This window comes from Marmota monax, unplaced genomic scaffold (genome assembly GCF_021218885.2).
Source record: "Marmota monax isolate L192 unplaced genomic scaffold, Marmota_monax_Labrador192_F-V1.1 WCK01_AAM20220418_F8-fsc00036, whole genome shotgun sequence".
Lineage (NCBI taxonomy): Eukaryota > Metazoa > Chordata > Mammalia > Rodentia > Sciuridae > Marmota > Marmota monax.
The window spans coordinates 13,420,549-13,440,312 of record NW_026694491.1 but is presented as its reverse complement, the minus strand read 5'-3'; the positions used below and the strand labels follow the sequence as shown (position 1 = coordinate 13,440,312).

The 19,764-nt window shown below is 33.9% G+C and overlaps 1 protein-coding gene across 2 annotated transcripts in view; it reads right to left on the bottom strand.

The window, feature by feature from the left end:
• The window catches only part of Rassf9 (Ras association domain family member 9), a 36,806-nt gene extending 17,838 nt beyond the window's left edge, over window positions 1–18,968 (bottom strand). The window contains exons 1-2 of one of the 2 annotated variants that reach the window (XM_046419369.2): window positions 18,578–18,968; window positions 3,828–3,885 (exon numbers count right to left, since the gene is read on the bottom strand). Coding sequence is in view for 1 of the 2 variants with exons in the window: in XM_046419368.2 (XP_046275324.1) it covers window positions 18,578–18,624 (47 nt within the window). In the remaining variant the exon portion in view is untranslated. The remainder of the gene's footprint in view (window positions 1–3,827; window positions 3,886–18,577) is intronic. The other variant, XM_046419368.2, reaches the window with a different exon arrangement.
• Between the last annotated feature and the right edge of the window lie 796 nt (window positions 18,969–19,764).

The following is a 19,764-nucleotide window of genomic DNA, read 5'->3' as shown; positions in this document are numbered from 1 at the left end:
TGTGTATGACCAGTGACTTGAAAAATTGTGCTCTATATGTGTCGTATGAAATGAATTGCATTCAACCATCATGTATAACAAATTAGAATAAATAAATAATTTAATAAAGAAAAAATAAGACGTTGTCTCAAGGCCCTCAGTTCCAACAGCTCTTTGTAGAAAGTCAGATTGAGTTAGAGGTTCAAAGGATTTGACATGGAAGAAAGATGATGGATTTGAATCATGTTTGTGAGGTAGACCTATTGAACTTATGGGTTAAAGTGATTATTGTAGGCTTGGTAGTTGAGCAACAGGGCTTAATAGTAACATGATGAGAGAAAAGAGCAGTGGAGGACAGATGAAAGGACATACTGAACAATAATAGCTCAAATTTTTTACATGCCCATTACATTGCCTGCCATTGTTGGATGTGTTTTTCTACACATAAACTCAATCTTCATCACAATCCTATCAAATAGGTTCCTATTGTCAATCCTTTATACAGATTAGGAAAAAGAGGTACAAGAGATTAAATTAAGTTTGGATAAATGAGTTAAACTGAACCAGACCACTGTCAAATTCTCTATTAAGTCTATTATATATATTTCCTCTGCAAACAAAATAAATCCAAGTCAAGCATGTGAGCTTTTTGAAAAAAGAAAAAAAGACTGTGGCATCATAAGAAAAATTTAAAGCAATACATATCATCTACTTTGATATATTATAAATTCATGCAGATCAACTGTCAATGTAATATTGAAAGATTGACTTTCTTGGCAATCAGGAGACTCCTTCATTCATGGGATTCTGGTTTCTCGAGTTTTTTTGTACTTCTTTAAGAAGTACCTATAAAATTACTTTGCAGTTTAATTTACTGTGAAACTAAAAAGATATGTAATGTACTTCAGATGGACTTTAACTACAAGGTTGGCATACTATATGGACCTTTAATTATATCCAGCCCACAGTCTGTTAAGCTAAGCATTAAAAAAAATCTTACTCATTCTTAATTATACTTCATGTTGATCATAAAATTAATTAAACATGATTTCGGACAAGAAAATTCAAAGTAACTTATTTATTATAGCACCTAGAGAAATACTTATTTCCTTAATACCTTTTTTCATATACATTGTTTTTATATCACAATACCAACATTTAGTAGGTATTTTCTATGTCCTTTGCCTATTATAATTGATTTTCATATTCTTTGTTCATTTAATACTCATCACCCAAAATGAAGGATATAGTATAATTATGTTATTTTATAGATGAGTAAGTAAAGATCATTTCACACTTACTAATTTTATTTAAAATTAAAGTGTTAACTCTTTCCCCATGATATAAATGATTATTTAACATATCATATTCAAGTATTAACTCTTCCCCATGATATAAATGATTATTACCAATTCATATTCTGCTGTATAGACTGATTGTCATTTATTTTAAAATTATTTGAGGAAGATACTTATATTTGTAGGCTTCAGTTTTCTCATCTAAATAACACAAAATTCACAGGACTATAATAAATATCAAATGAGATAATATACATGAAGGTTTTGTGTCAGTGATTCATACACAATTAGCACTCAGTAATTGCTAGTTCCTTTTCTGCTCTGGAAAGATGAAGACAAAGAATGAGGAGAAAGAGGAGAAGGTGAATAAGAAAAAGAGAAGAAGAAGGGAGAAAGGAGAAGGAGGAAGGAGGGAGGCGGGGATAGAGAAGGGGAAGGAGAAGGAAAAGATTTTGTGGTTAAATAAAGACCACTGCAAACCCAGGTTCATATTTGTGAATACATCAGTACATTTCTTGTAAATATGGGGCACATTGTCTAGACATCTGAACATACAAAGCTAGTTTTGGAAACTAAATATTGGAAGACATAACTTGTTCAATCTGTTTTCCACTTTTATTTAGACTAGTCGACTGCTATAAGTTTGTGATAAATCAGTATTTTTTCATTCAGATAAACTTAGAAAACATCTGGCTAAAAAAGGGTTAGCACACTATGGGTCTTTGATCCCATCCAGCCCATAGGCTGGCTTTGTATGGTCTAAGATCTAAGATTGTTGTTTTTGTTTTACATTTTTAAATGTTTTAAGATCAGTAGAAGAATATTTTATGACTTTTGAAGATAATATGATTAAATGTTAGTGTTCATAAAGTTTTATTGAAACAAAGTCATGATTATTCATTTATGTACTGTCTGGTTATTTTTACTCTTCAAAGAAAACGTTGAGGAGTTGACAATGAGATCTTATGGCTCACAGATCCTAAAATATTTACCATCCAACTCTTCAGAAAAATGTTTGCCTATTTGTGAGTAAGCACAGTGAAATCCTGTACTTATTCTGAGAGCATTTAATATGCCAACGTTATCCTATCAAACTCCAAAATGTTGAACAAGGAATTTTGTGTTATTTAGATGAGAAAACTGAAGCCTACAAATATAAGTATCTTCCTCAAATAATTTTAAAATAAATGACAATCAGTCTATACAGCAGAATATGAATTGGTAATAATCATTTATATCATGGGGAAGAGTTAATACTTGAATATGATATGTTAAATAATCATTTATATCATGGGGAAAGAGTTAACACTTTAATTTTAAATAAAATTAGTAAGTGTGAAATGATTTCCTAGACTTATTTGACCTTCCTGGCACATTTCAGAAAATTTGTGGTCTGCGTATAATGTTTTCAACACACGAATTCAGTTGTTTTTTACTATGTGAAATGAAATATGCCATGATTTTTTTCTTAAGCCACTCTAATAAGAAAATAATATTTCTCTTATATAAACAAGGTATGACTATATAGATCTCTCTAAAAATATGCTGATAGAATTCTTCTATCAAAACCATTACAATCTTTAAAAAGACACACATTGATTGACGGTTCAGAAGAGTGTTCTGGGTCTTTTTTAAGCTTTGTACCATCTATTTTTATTAGGTCAAAAGCATCAATGTTCCTTACTTGTTCCCAACCTTTAAAAGGGGCACTGACCACTTAATTCTATTTTAAGTTTGTTTCACACACAAAAAAAATGTACTTAAAAAAAAATGATCATCACGATCACCTCAGGAAAATTGAAGTCATTATAAGTAAAGCAAATATGCTATCCATGAATTAGATGTAGAAATGTTAGCCTGGCACAGTGGCACACACCTGTAATCCCAGCTGCTCAGGAGGCTGAGGCAGGAGGATAGCAAGTTCAAAGCCAGCCTCAGCAACTTAGCAAGGCCCCAAGCAACTTAGCAAAACCCCTCTCTCAAATCATAGAAAGAGCTGGAGATGTGACTAAGTGGGTTAAGCATCCCTGGGTTAAGTCCCCAGAAAAACAACAAAAAAAGGTAGCAATGTTAAGTAAAAATTTTGATTGGCCATTTTTTAAAAAAATTAGTTGTACACATACACAATACCTTTATTTTTCTTATTTTTATGTGGTGCTGAGGATCCAACCCAGTGCCTCACATATATGAGGCATGCGCTTTGGCACTGAGCTAAAACCTTAGCCCTTGATTCCCTTTTTTTTTCTTTAATGCACACACACATACAGAATAAAATTTAATTAAAATCAGAGTTAATAAAGCAGGCAAATAACATGGAAGTTCTGACACACAAACTAAGTCCATTTGATTTGACTGACTGTACAGCAAATGCTCTCAACAGCAACATTTCTTGGATCACAGCAGTGCCAGTCTTAAGAAGAGGTAAACTCAGAACCTTCACCCATTAATAATACAGATCTTTCTCTAGGTCACTAAGAAAATTCGAATCATCGTTTTGATAGGTGAAGCATGAAAAATAGTGCTAACAAATAGTTTTCTTCAAATACATACCCTTAATATTTTTCTTAAAGTATTTCCAAAATTGTTGCCCTTCAGAAAATCAATTTTTCTATGGAGAAAACATGGAACAGTAAAAAAAATTGATAAATAAGACATAAAAAATTATCCTGAAAATTAAAATTTGATGTGTGTGTGCATGTGTGTGTGTGTTTGCCAGTTTCATGCTCTAGTAATGCCAGTCTAATTTTTTTAGGAAGTAAAAGCATAAACCAGTCAAGCAGGATAAGAACAGCCCTAGACATTCCACAACCACAGAGTAGCTAAAGCACATAACTCCCATAAGCAGAGGAAGGGAAGGGAATGTGTAAAGAATGTGCATTAGAGACTCCTGGAGGTTAAGTAAACAAACTCTGGTTCAAATTCCGGAAATTGATTATAATTAAAATGTAAATATTTAACATGTAGTATTTACCAAATGGAATGCTGAGAAACTAATCTCATTGGAAATTCTATTCTTTACTTCTAAGTATTACCTGTGCCTATACCTGGCAAGTATGTAAAGTTTCCTTACTCATTTATGTTTTGTAGAGAGATATTTCATAAAACAAAGCATATCTATTAAAATAAAAGTTATCATTAAATATTTCATTTAATGATAGCAGTAGTTATTTCAACTATTAGCATTAGTTTTCCTTTGGACAGCCAAAACCATAATTGGTTTGCTTTCATAGTTGAAGATATTTCCTAATGACAGTGATTTTAAGCTTGTATCTGCCTGCAGCCACCTGCTCTTCACTTTTTAAATGAGCTCTGAGAATTACAGGCATCTTTGAATAACACCTGAAATAAACAGGAATTTGAATTATCCAGGAGATCTGAGGGTGAGCTCCTTTATCCCTGCTTTTCATTTTCTGAATATACTCTGTAAGGAACTGCAATACTTCTGGATGGAAACTTCATCTAAAATAATCGGCTTTTCACATTATTCACAAATAAATATCCTAAAGAGTACTGCAAATTAATAGTTGAGAGAATCAGAGTATGCCAGGACTTGTCATATCATTTTGTTAAGAAAAAGGAGAGATACCTGAAAACATTATCCATAAGGAACACCAGGCACCTATATCAAAAGTATTGCATGTCCATTTTTCTTCCCTAGGTTTTAAACTCTTTAATATGATCTGAATCTTTCTGTCTCTGCCTCCTCTATGACTTTGCTTCATAATTTATCCTTCCTTAAATTCCTTTTTATTTCCTACCTTTTGCTCTGAACCTTCAGCTTAACCACATGTTCCCCTAAACATCTTTCCTTCACAAATTTAAATAGCAATCCACAGTCCTTGTCTCTTGTTGAACATTTTCTAGGGGCTCTTCAATCCATCACAAAGTGACCACTACCCAGCTTAACTCAAGGAGATACCTCACTTACAGTTATCAGGAACCTTCTAACTGCCAAACTCAGTAGTCATTTTCAGAACTGATCTGACCTGATTTCTTTGTTACATGATGTGTTGTGACCCCTTCTTCCCATTCTTGTGGCCCTCTGATCCTTGGCTGAGAAAAGGTCACTCTCCTGCAATTCTTCCTTTACTTTACCATCTTCCTCTCCAGTTCCCAGATGGAACTTTCTTCATCCACATATTAACAGGTGTAAGTATCATTCAAGACAAAATTCACGTGGCCATCAATTCTTTGCAGTTCCTCCCATCAAAAAAAAAAGAGTCTATTTTTTTTCACCACTTTATTAGAATTTGAGATTTTGATGACCAAAAGAATGTGGCAAAAGCCATGCTGTACAAATTCTGAAGCCCAAATTTCAAAAAAGTATAGCTTCTGCTTTCTCCCTTTAGGATCCTGTCCTGAGACTGCTGATTGATGAAAAAGCCTGCCATGAATGATCAGAGAGAGAGAGAGAGAGAGAGAGAGAGAAAGGAGATCTCAACTCCTCAGGTTTTCTACCCCCAACCAGCTGCTCCTGAGAGAGCCCAGGAAACCAGTAGAATATCCACCCCTGCCAACCCACAGAGTCATGGAAAATATTGTTAATACTTTAGGCAACTAAGTTTGGAGGTGTTTTTCCATGCTGAAAGTAGTAATGGATGCAGCTGCCATCCCCAAGGATTTGGGCTAACTCATTTTTTCTCTTATCATACACATTCTTCTTGTTCAGTGTGATACCCACACCAATATCAACCAACTGGAGGATAGTTCGAAAGTCTAATTATATTGGCCTTGAACTCCAGACCCATATTTCCAATTTCCCTTTTCATATCTATATAGTTGTGTTTGCATAACCAGGGGGACTTCAAATTTGACACATCAAAACTAATTCATCACCTTCTGTCACATTCCAAACGATTTGATCTCTTGATTTTCTCTTACTGAATACAATCATGACGCCCTGCCTCTGTCTCTCTCATCTGCAGGCACTATGTCTGTTTTATCCTAGTTATTAAAGGTCCAAAATATCTGCCCTCATCACCTTCTTCACTATTGCAATTCAGACAATGGTTTTACTATATATTGGTGTAGTAAGCTATTACATATCACATTATTATAAAATGTTGTCCACATCACATTTGTACCCTACAAGATTACTAAGCTGCTGTTCTTTTAAACTACAAATCTAGTTTTGTAATTCACTTGATTAAAATATGTAAATGAGGCTCAAGGCTTTCATTTTAAATCTTTCTCCTTTTCTTTCTTTCTTATTTTCACTTTCTTCTCCCCATTCCTAGGCTTTCTTCCATGATTTGACCCCTCCAAGTTATAGCCAAGAATTCTTTACTATATACATGGAATGAGTCATTCCTATTGCCATGCCAATCTCTGACACATCTAGCATTTTGACACATATATCACCCTGTTGATGGCTAGATTGGACCAGCAGTGCTTATATTTTGACTATGGGTCTTTTGACAACCTGTTTCCTTGTCCTGAAATACTTTTTTTTCTTCTTCTTATCCATCTGATTAACTCTTACTATGCTTCAAATGTTGCTCCCCTAGGAAAATTCCCTGATTCCCTCTGAATAAACCCAATGCCCTGACCCCAGCTGCAAATGGGAGCCCACTCTTGATGCTTCTGCAGAATCTAGTGCACCCTTTGCAACAGCAGAATTCTTTCTTTTTACTAGTTTTTCAGTCAGGTCCTGGACTGAATCTTTCATTTTGAAACCTAAAGGTTCATCATAATAGGTGTTAAGTCAGTCTGTCTTTCTTTCTTTTGTAATTTGGAAGAGGGTGACAGGAGGAAGGGAGTTTTAGAGAGGTAAATAAAAATAATTTTCTCAATATAGAAATCTAGATAATTAAAGTTTAAATCTACTCTGATTAGTCAAGATCAAGTGGATCTGAAAAATAATACCTAGTTATAATTGGTCCTCCTACTGTTTTTGTAAATAAAGTTTTATGGAAACACAGCCATGCGCATTTCATTATGTATTGTCTATGGTTCTTTTCATAGGCAATGACAGAGTGAGAAGTGGAGTTGTGACATTATTGCTAGCAAAACCTAAAATATTTATTATGTGATTTTAACCCCTCAAATTTTGAGAATTCTTGATTTTGATCATTTATCAACACCAAAACTATCAATTTTATTTTTTAAATGATAAAACATTTTCTTGAACTTCAGTATTTATATATAAGTATTCTATATAGGGTTCCCTAGGAGATAAAAAGGTAAAAATAACACAATCTTTACACAAAAAGAAACATCATCTAATGGAAGTTATGGTACTATACAAAAGCAATATCAACCAAAGGTAATAATTAAAGAATCATTAAAGGGAAGGCTGTTTCATGCTGACTGAGTGGGATTAAGACAGGATTAGTCAGCCTGAAGGCCCTGACTGGAAACCAGTGTGTTTTGCCCTTGAAGCCCCACTGCAGGTGTGGCGTGCTCCATATTAATCAGCCCCATATGGATATGAATAGGGACAGGAGTAGGCTGGGTGAATGGCAGTTTCACAGGCCCATCTCAGGTGCAGTGTGTCCAAACACCAGGTGTTTGGAGGTGGAATACTTGGAAACATTCAAGTGACCTCTTGAATTTTTCACTCTTTACCTCAATGTTTTTTCCTTCCAAAATTTATCCTTGCCATTTTTTTTTCCTGCTCTTTGTGATGACACACTTATTATCTTCAGTTACTCAGGGCCAAAATTGTAGTTATCATTGATCCATTTATTCATCCTGATTCTATCCCTGTCCATTAAGTTTTGAATTCTTATAAATTTTGCCTCCATGGTAACTCTTGTATCTAAATGTTTTCACTTTTTATATGAGACCTTTTTAACTAATCCCCTAACTGGCCTACTCATATTCTTTCTCTACTGTATATTTTTTTTTTGTTTATTTCATCTAGATAATTGTTTAAAAGGCTACATAATGATCATGTTATTTTCTTTTTCACAGCTCTTTAGTTCTTTTAGTGCAAAATAAAATAAGCAAAATAATGTTTGTCTTTCCACAAACTGCACTGATAAAGTGTCAACCACTTTGTCTTTTTTTTCCTATTTTTTTCTTTGTCTGCATTGTTCTTTTTTCCATCTTTTTGTATGCAAATCTTGCATCTCATTCAGGTCTAAATCTACTGCTCTTTTGTGAAACCTCAGAGAGGTACAACTCTATCTTTGTTGAATAACATCCCAGTGCACCTGTATCTCTGGTCCTGAACTTCAATCAGCAATATTGTACTAAACACTTCCACTTAGATACTTAATAGGCATCTGAGAACAAGGCTGGAGTAGAATCATTAATTTCTCATACTTCCCCAAAAATCTGCTCTTATACTAATGTTCCCTATCTAGAGTTGGCAAAATTCACCATTGCTCAAGTCAAAAACTTCAGATCATCCTTCCTTTTTATTTTTTTTTCTCATTCATTAAAATTCCTGTTAAGTTCTCCTTCCAAAGTGGAATCCACCAATTTTGCCACTTTCTTTTCTGTTCTACGGTCATTCCACAAGGAGTCATTCTTTGCTTACAAAAAACTTTTACAATAACTATCACAATAACTTCTAGATTGGATGTCTTGCTTCCTCTCTTGGTCTTATTGTAGTACTCTCCATATAGCAGCCAGGCTGATTTTTTTAAAAAAACAAAAGATCATATACTCTGCCAGCTAAAAACCCTTTGGTGGATTTCTCCTGAATTTAAAGTATAATCAATATTCCTCGTGTTTCACAAATACCTAAGTAACCTATGCACTCATCTAGGTCCTCAACTATCCCCCCTGTTATTATACCCCCTACTTGCTGCTCTTCTTTCCTTCCACAACTCCAAGTCCTATTCCATAGCCATGACTTTGCGCTTTCTGTTCCATCTGTCTAAAACAATCTCATTCCAGAGCCTTAAAGCTGATTCCTTCTATTCATTTAAGTCTCAATTGAAAAGCCTCCTCTTCTCAGACCAGTTAGTACTCTTCATTATAGCACTCTGGTTTTTCCTTCCTGGTAGTCATAATTACTATCTGAAAATTTTCATTAGTTTATTGTTTTTGTATTGTCTATCAACCACTGCTCTATATATTCCATGTTGGATTTATCACCAATGTTTTGTTATGCACCCCAAAATGTAGTGTTCACTTATTTTTTTAGATTTTTTTTTTAGATTATTAGTCATAATCTTGAGTCATAACAAGGGAAATACATACAAATATATATAGTCATATGCACATACTTTTAAACATATATGTAGATCACAAATATAATAAAACAGACAGCTCATAACTGTTTTCTTTTAGATGCTAAAACATATTTAAAACAATACAAAGTACACACAAACTAGGTAAAACATTATATTTAACTTAATCCTCTAAATTATGATTACAGTAAGTTTTCCTAATTAAAAGTAAAACTACTATGATCAAACTTTTTTTAAAAAGTTAATTTTTCTAAGTTTTATGACCATTTCTAATATTTATAGGAAAATAGTTGACTTTCTCTTTGAGAATAGAGCACGCAGTAAAGAAATGAAGACAAATACTTTCCAGGCTTCCACTAGAATGTGCCAAGCTTCCTGCACTATTAGTAAAGATGGAATCTCAAAGGTCCTCTATTGCTTCTGTTATGCTTTTTCCAATTGTGCACTCTTTTCTTCATAAGTGAATGTAGCTACTATGCCTCTACCCATGGAATTTATCCATGGTATTTCAATAACATCTCTCCTAGCTTCCAAGCAACTGTGAGGTCTTACTTGCATAGCTAAAAATAAGGCTTTTCAAGCTCCACTTCCGGGAGATTGCTTTTTCAAAACTAATGCTCTCCTAAGGGACGTCACATTTCCTCAGTTAACCATAACTGCAGGGAATTCCAGTGCAATTGAAAGAGATCAGAGTAAGTAAACAGCACTTAAGTAACTAAAGATACCTGAGGTGGCTATAATATGTCCCATTCTTTAGGTGAGAACAACATCAACATGGGGAATATCAATAAGCTTCAAACACTAAACTTCTATCAAGCATGCACTATCATTGGTGGGCATAAAAATTTGCTGAAATCGGTCTACGATCTACATTAACGAAATTAAAATTCAAAAGACTCATAGAGTATTCAAATATCTTAATTCCTTAGTCTGATAAACTGATGATTTAATATTTGAGAATAGAAGAGCAGTCCACTATAGTTGACTTCAAGCCCAACACCATTATATAAAGACATCCTAAATTTTTTCCTAAATACTTCCATTGTAACCTCAATTGTACAATATTGTTTTCTACCCAACCATGATTATGGATCCTTGCCAAACTGACCATAGTGCTACCTGAATCCTAGGTTTTCTCTTTTGATAATCCTGTCTGAGTCAGTCTTAGCTCTCTGTGATTCAGCCCCCTCCTACATATTTTTGTGTATCTTATTGTGTTCCCTTCTCTTGTCCAAGCCTGTCACCTGTGGGTGTCTAATAAATGCTACCTAATTATGACGATTCACCCTTTATTTTTCTTTGCCTCCATTTACTCCTCTCTCCTAGACTTTGAGTTTGGAGTTAATCACTAACACTTAACACCTCCTCTACAGAGGGGTAGCCTTTCAAATTCCAAGAGATTATATTCTCATTTTCTTAATTGTACTGTAAAGATTATGATTTTATCGACCTTGTCAAAGACCATTTCCCACAGAAGAGTGACTTTAAAAAAAAAAGTTTATGCATGAGCTATTTAACTATAATGCTATTTTCTTCAATTAGGAGTTTAATCTCTTAGGAATGGAGTTATGTCTTTGCATGTCTGGTACAGTACCCATGACACAGTTTACCAATCCTAAAGAAATAAAATAACATTTTTATTTCCCATAAAACTCATACAATTATGTTGCTAAACTTAGAACAGGGTTTAGCAAATACTAAACAGTGAACAGTTCTCACATATTATCATTGATAAACTAATTACATCTTTTTAAAAATGGAAATAAGCATATTTTACTTTCACCATAATGCTAAATTTCTTGATAGAAGTTATGTGTCATTACACCATGTGTTTGATAAAGTAAAATTACAAAAAAAATCTGTTTTTCTGTTTGTAATTCCAATTTTTCTTTAGTTATCTTCAGAAAGAAGAATAATGGTACAAATAAAATTTAAGTCAACTCTGCAAAAGACATTTTAAAATCATAGAATCTTAGATATGAAGAGACTCTACCAAATATTTAAGTTCTCATTTTATAATATAAATATAAAACTAAATTATTTTAATAATTATCTTCTTTTTTATCAAAACACAAGTAACGTTTGTAACTATGATGTGCTATGTATTGTGTTATGTGTTGCAAAATTGGCTCAAAAGGGGTATGAAAATAAAACCAAAGAGCTATTGGAATTCAAGTATTTCATTAAAATCCAAAGAGAAAAGTAACGTTTGTAACTATGATGTGCTATGTATTGTGTTATGTGTTGCAAAATTGGCTCAAAAGGGGTATGAAAATAAAACTAAAGAGCTATTGGAATTCAAGTATTTCATTAAAATCCAAAGAGAAATTTGTAGAGTACTTGTCAACTCACTTCTAATTATGTTCAAAAATGTATACTTTATCTCTTTATTACCTAAAGTTTAAAGGTATCAGTGGTGATACAGAAAGTCTAGTGAGTGAACATTAGTATTTCAAAGCCCCAAGTATCACAGTATAAGTAAGTACTAAAACCTTAGATATATTTTATAGCATTTTGCATCAAACAGGCTGAATAAATAAATGAATATTTACTGAGCTTTTATTATGTCCTAGGACTAAGCTAAGTCTTTCATACATAATCAGGTTTAATACAAACACTTAATGGTTTAGAAATAACTCTATTTATAAGATGAAAAAACTAAATCCTTAGTAGACCACAAGTAGACAGTGACTTAGAACATGAATTTGAATCCTAGTTTTGCCACTTATTAATTACTGTACTGCTCTGTGACACATTAGGGCACTGCTACCTCACATGTAAGAAGAGGGAAAATCATAGTACCCCCATGGCATTATTTAAAACATCCAATGGGTTGATTTATGTAAATCACAAAAACAAAATGCACATTATAAGAAATGCAAATTGAGGTCTATTTACCATGAGGTCAATGAAGCTTAAGCCACCAGGGCCCCTTCATTTTCATAGTCACTTTCTACAGCCCCAAAAGTATTCAGAATTCTTTAAAAAACTGATACTTGTATATTCTTTTACTTAAAGAGCTCCCTCTCTACACACAAACATTTAAAAATATGGGGTTCCCTTTGTATGTTATAATTATTGTTGTTATTTCATGAGAAAGATTAAATATACGCCCCAGGGCACACAACTAGTAGTGACATAGCTGGGTTTACCCTGAAGTCTAGGCAACTTCTTAGCCCAAAATTTTCTGCCTATTTCTAACACTTCCTTTGTCTCACAAATTGCAAAAATCTTGATAGAGAAAACATAAATCCTCCTTTCACGTGAGATAAGAAATATTTCCTGATCATATTTTCCTCTTTTCTCAAAAGAAAGGGTAAATGTTCCAAATGCAGCTGTGGATCTGTAGTGGCCATGCACTGTCATGCACCATTCTCCCTCATACACACACATGGCTGCATTCAAGGTGCCTGAAATGAGGTAAGAGCATCACCAGACAAGAACTGGTTATCTAACAAGGAATAAGACAGAAAAGGTCCCTGTGCTCATTTGCCTATACTTAATGAGTATTTTGTTTGTTTGTTTTTTTGTGTGTTTGTTTTGGTACTGGGGATTGAACTCAGGGGCACTTAACCACTAAGCTACATCCCCAGCCCTTTTTTATAATTTCTTTAGAGACAGGGTCTCACTGAGTTGTTTAGTGCCTCTATAAGTTACTGATGCTGATTTTGAACTCAGAATCCTCCTGCCTCTAACTCCCAAGCTGCTGGGATTACAGGTATGCTCCACGGTGCCCAGCAACTTAGTGAGAATTTTTTATAGGAATCTTATGTCACTTTATTTATAAAAACAGAGTGTATTCCAGATTTCAGATATAAACCTTTGAGGAAAATTTTCCATGTAGATCATTTAATACCCATTGAACATTCTTGAAAATCTTGTTTATTAAATACCTTACTGAAATCAACTCCAGTTAGATGGAATAATTACTTTGCACTGGGTGATCATCTTTATTAGTAATTGCTTCACAACAGATACAGGAACTTTCTCTAGCAAGTGTCATATTACAACTGGCTTCACAGTAAAGGAATCAAAATCTATTAAAAAATAGTAAATAAAGAGCTTCAAGACATCAACATTGTAACCTACCAATGTTGCATTTGAATGTCTTTAAAAACTCCATAAGCAACTTAAGCAAGTACATATTAAAGAAGATTATAATATGCAAGTGTGTGAAACTTTTCCCTTTGACATATAAATTGCTCAGATATCCTGGTATCCATAAATACCTGAACGAGATAGACACATACCCCTATTTCAACTTCTCTTATTTTCAGAACTAAAGAGAGAGAGAGAGAGAGAGAGAGAGAGAGAGAGAGAGAGAGACCTGCATAGCAATCAAACAACATCAAAACTTTCTAAGTTACAAAACATTTCCTAAATTATATTGTCAACCAGCTACAAACTTTTTGAAACTTGTTTCCAAAAAATCCACCTAAGAACTTCTTTCCTTGACAAGTGTTATGCATGGATATGGCACATAATACAACAAACATCTTATATAATAGATTTTCATCTGGCTTAGGTATTTTTAAGTGCAAGTCAAGTTTTAATCTGGAGCTCAATCTCATCCCTGCCAATGTTTTTAAAATAATTTTGCTAGGGATAAAGCATTCCAGTCATCATTCACAATGGGTTTATCTGCTGCCAACTAATAACGACATAAATCACTAGGTATCATCAGGGGAAATATCTTTCAAGAAGTTCAGAGACATATGAATCTTTACATACTAAAATATCTGGCATTTCTCAATCCAGTTTTGGGAACACTTTAAATCTTTATTTGAAGCATATATGAAATAGTACATGATCATTTCTTTTTTGTGGAATTCATAAATTATCATACTTCTAATTACAGAGAGAAGAAATGCTTCTTGCCAAAACATTTATCCTAACTGCAAAAGTTAATTCTTACTTCTGATGAAGCAGTCATTACATGATTTATTTATGGTGACATTATAATGTACCTGGATTAAGGGGGGGGGGGGAACCTGGCCACATATGTTCAAATAGAGTCCAAAGCAAATATTAATGAAAACTTTATTCACTAATTATAAAACAATGCAACTGTAATACTTATTTCAAATGAAATGATTACAAGTACAGTTGGGGGGGGGGCTTTTAATTTGGGGTTGAAATTATGAGAACATCTGGTATAGCCAATGATAGACACATCCTAATGTTAAGGAGAAGCCAAGGAAAGGCATGAGGTTAGTAAAGCAAAAACCTAGAGAAGCTGAAATAGTACTTAAAATTTATTATGGAGGCCTTTTTAAACCAGATTAAATATTTTTGTAGTCAGTAATATTTTATCATGCTAAATCACCTACATGAATTAATTTCAAATCTCCGACAAAAACATGAGACATTGTTTCACTACCATAATTTCCTCTTTCTAACAAAGATTGACAGAAGTTCTAACCAATTTTCTGTGCCCCCCCCCCCCCCGCACCCAGCCATATTAGTGAAGACAAAGGAATCATGTCTCATCACCAAGTGCTCCAAAAAGTTTTATGGTTACATTAGTTTTCTTAACTTTAGGAAAAGTTTGTGATTGCAATTGAAATTATGGATCCAACCTTGAAGTTAAGTAGTGAGGGAATTGCTAACTTGAAAATATAATCTAACATAAAGACAATCACATTTGCAAATGGAATCTGTTTAAATAGCTAAATAGGTTAATAATCAATTCAATTACTGAATGTTCACATGAAAGTCAACTATCAAATTAATCTGTGCTTCATTATTTACTTCTTTGACTTTCAGGCAGGAAACAATGGCTGTTTGGTGACATACAATACAATTTCAGAAACTTGAATACTTTGTTGAAAATGATATCTAGGTTTCCACCATTTTTATTCTTCTTGTTGAACAAAAGACTGAAATATACTGGTATATACCAAACTGTTCAGATTTCAGTGCCAGAATATTTTATTATTCCAGAACCGTAGTAAACAATCTATCTCCTAACACCAAGAGACCCTCTTAAAACTGTATGCTTTCAATTAAACATTACTACAATTATAAAATATTAAGAAATTAGTTCTGATTATCAACATAAAAACTTTTAGGTTGGCTCCATGTCTTTTATGTATATGAAAGTTTGAAATAAAAAAGCCTAAAAAGTTTATATGCCCAAATAGAATTACTTTGGGACCGTATATTATTTTCAACATATTTGGGGATCCAAAATTAGTCACCTGAAGATTATTTTCTCTAGTTTTAAATTAAATGCTTATTAAATTTATAATAAATTATCTGGTAAGGTAAGATTCACTGCATGTCCAAATTCATTTAATTATTAGACTATCTTTTTATATTTTAGATTATAGCAAGAGTCAATCAATCCTTCAAAAACAGTCAGTTTTATATAATGCCAGCTTGTATCACATGATGAATAAGCAATAAAATAATTACTATGTTCTAGTTTGAATACAAATTATAATTTTCATTTACAAAATTAAATAAACAACTGTATTACAGGTTCTCCACATGCAGTCACTGTCTTAGGCAGGAAAACATAGGTTTGTCTAGACAGATATGGACCCATATGTCTGCAAGCTTTTTAGTTTGTGTTTTCTAAGAGTTTTCATACCATTTCCTTCAAAGTTTTATTTCCATCTTGTTTGTCTCTAAAACTCTCAAATATCCATTTATTATGTGAAAAATTATAGAACTACCTCATAAGAAGATAGTTATAGTTCATGTTGAATCTTGAGGAATTAAATATTACTCTAAGAGTGAACAAAATAAAAAGACAAGCAAAAAAATTCAGTAAACAAAATGCTATAATCTCAAATTCCTAATGTTCCTTTTATCAATGTGTATTTTTCCTGCTGATAAATACAAAATATAAAATATAAAGTGTTCTTTTCGTCAAGTTACATATCACAAGAGTACAAATACATTACTCAAAATCTTCTTGGTGTCTTACAACAAATTATATATAATGGAATGCATTAGCACTTATCAAATAACTATTTTATCATCAGTTACACTTTTGATAAAAGTGTATATAACTCATCATTTAGAAAAAAAAATGTTTGGTTCTCTATATTGAAGTAGGCTTACTCAATTATCATGGAATTGGTAATCGAAATGGATAAACTGAACCATGTAACTAATTTTGGTCTATAGTTCAACTTTGAGAAGACGAAAAAAAAAAAGACTTCATATATAACAACACTAAATATACTACTTCCATTTCAATATACCATAAGAATCGTTTGTTACTTAAGTTGAAATACTCATATATTTATGTTCTTGGCCATTGCTGTGGTTTGTATTTTTTCTCACTAGTTAAAAAAGTACAAATCTACAAAGGGTGCTAGCACTTATCAGAACAGTTGAAGAATATCCACAATATTACTAACCACTTTTGCCAAAACACTTGCATTTGTTATAAAACATCACCTTCTGTTTTCTCAGAGAAACATATTCTGTCTACCTTTTCATAATTTTACATAGAAAATGTCAGTTAAAAAAAATGAGTACTCACCTCCTTTAATGATAGCTAGTTTTATGGGTAGAATGAATAGCTGGTGGGTGGCTACACTAATGTGATGAAAGTGGAGCATGTACTTTTTCTAAGGGAAAGTCACTGGGGAGCATGAATTTATCACATTGTTATCTGGCATACCAATGACAATTCTTAAATTGCTTTACAAAAAAAAAACTCAAACAAAATTCTGTACACACAATTTTCCAGAAACAGAATTTGTTTTATAAAACAATACACTTTTTCAAAGTAACTATTTACATATCTTGATGGCATTTAAACAGATGCGAAAATAATTGTACAATAACAACACTACAGAAAAATCACCTAAAATAATATTTTGGTTGTGGCTCTTCTGGAATATTTTTTAATACACTGTCACCATTAAAAAACAAACTATGTTTTCATAACCACTATTAATTTTTAAAAAATACCCAAACTACTTTATTATAAAATATATAACAAAGCATTCTTATTTCATAAATAACATTTATACAATTGTGTTATATCAAATAAAACTGGTTAAGAAAGTTTTACAGTATTTACTACGGCTATTTGAGTTTTTAAGGAAATTTAAATAATCAAGTGATTAATATATTTGGAAAGAGAAACAGAATTTTTAAATAAATTGTGTACAAAATAAAATATGAAGATTTATTTTAAAGTGCATCACTATATTGTCATGCAGATACTCACTTTAAAATAATTATATCATTTCCTACCATGTAATTGTATCCTTTTAAATTTACACTAAGCAAATTATGACAAGTACAGTCAGGCATGGTTGAGAGAAGCATATCAGCAAAGCCCCTGTGCCAAAACAAATATATTAAAAAATAAAGCCCATCTCTAAATTTCTCCTCACTTTTTTTGGCATAAAAATGTAGTATTTGATTCATAATTAAACTGTTTAATAGGACCTAAATGTACATACTGACCCAAGAAAAGTGTGTGTGTGTGTGTGTGTGTCCACGCTAACACTTGTTTTATGTACGTATTTATATCATGGGTACTGCAGGCTTGAAATATCAAATTAAATCAAAGTAAAATAGTAATACTAAGGACTAAGGAAAACAAGTGCTGGAAGCCTTTTTTAGTGCCTAATACCACCTAAACTTTTTGAAGATTTTCAAGAGAATCAGTTCACAAAAAGAAAAGTTTCTCTATAGAGTATTTTCACTTGGGAACTTTCCAGGCTTCAAGAATGTCCCTCTCCCAGGGGGAACTAAAGCTTTGTTTCAGGATTTATATCAGCAGCAGTGTTTCTCATTCTAATAAGTGGCTATGAATTCTAGTTCTATCTTAAAACTTTAACCCTTTCTACAATATTCTACAGTTCAAGCCAAATGAAACTTGTCATTCTATTACCCTCAAATGTTCAGGGCAGCCCAGAGAAAATATTGAAGTTATTTGGGGAATCAAAATACCAAAACGGAAAAAAGGGAGTCAAAAACACTCACTCATTAGTTTTATGCTGATCACTGCAATCATCCATACTGGAAAAATATCCTTACAAGATAGGTATTATACTAGATCTAAGACTCAAGGGCTTTGTGCTACAAAAGCAGTTTTGTTTTTTCTTTTTCTTTCTTTTTTTTTAATCAGAAAGTAAATGCAACCAAACACACACACACACACACACACACACACGACTTTACCTGTTTTTATGCCGAGTTTTTAGCAAGTTTCTTCCAAAGGGAGCCATGGTGTGCCCGGCAAGGGAAAAACAATAAGTGAATCTCAGTGATCTGGGGCTGGGGTGGGAGTATCTGGGTTTCTAGGGTGAAGGGAGGAGGTCTGGAAGCTTCCTCTTCACCTCCTCAGAAGTTCCTGGCTTTCAGCTCATTAGTAGTCGGCTGAGAGAGTTGCTGGAAGTTGTGCAACTGCTGCTTAACTTTGAACTGCGGGATTGTTGTGGCTGCTGCACCTCTGGAGACCTGCCCAGCTCCAGCCTCAAGAAGGCGTTTGGAAGCAGGAAAAGAGAGGAGAGAGAAGAGGGGAAGGGAGGGGAATTCTATTGTGTTCTGTAGTTATTTGCAGACTAGCTAAACTTTAAGAACTGCCAACCCCACAGGCATGGTAATACCCATGGAACGGGAATTTCACTCGATTTGGAAACACCCTTCCCCCCGCTTTCCACACCCAACCACACAAGGTGAACACACATAAAAGATTTAAAAGTAAATGCTCCCACCTCCCAGCCAGCTTCCGTCTGTGAAATGTAATCTGATAGAGGCAAGCAGGGGTGAGGGCCAAAAAACGTCTTTGCCTATCCACTCGATGCAAAAATCCCCTGCCCTGGTGCCAGTAAAGCAAGTTAAAGTGCAGTGGAGCTGGCGAATGGATCACAGTGGACTTACAGGCCACTTGGGATTTTTAGCTCCTGAGTTCAAGATCACAGGAGTTCCTTCAACTCCACTTCCCTCTAGTTCATCTTCCAAAGGCTGATAAACCAAAGGGCACAGGGCTGACTGGTCTTAGCACGGCCACAGACCCTCTCTGGAGGGTTCTGTCTGACTGGGCATTACATCAACCGCTGCCTCATTTTGGCATTTAATGGGCTTTTAGTTTTAGGTTCCTGGGAGTTTGCGGAAAAGCGAACTATTCGTGTTTCTCAAATGGAAAAAGTGAGAGAGAACTTCAAGGAACTCAAGTAGGCAGTGCAGGTGGAGGAGCACGGGCTTCCCCTGGTTCTTAGGCGCTCGAACCCATGGGAAGCCAGCGCAGAACCGGCCAGCCCTGGGTGCCAGAGGCCCCGCGCAGAGCGGGCCGGGAGCCCTGGACAGCGATGCCGTGGGAAAGCCTTGTCTACCGCAAGCCCTGGAGAGTTTTCCCAGGACTTTTC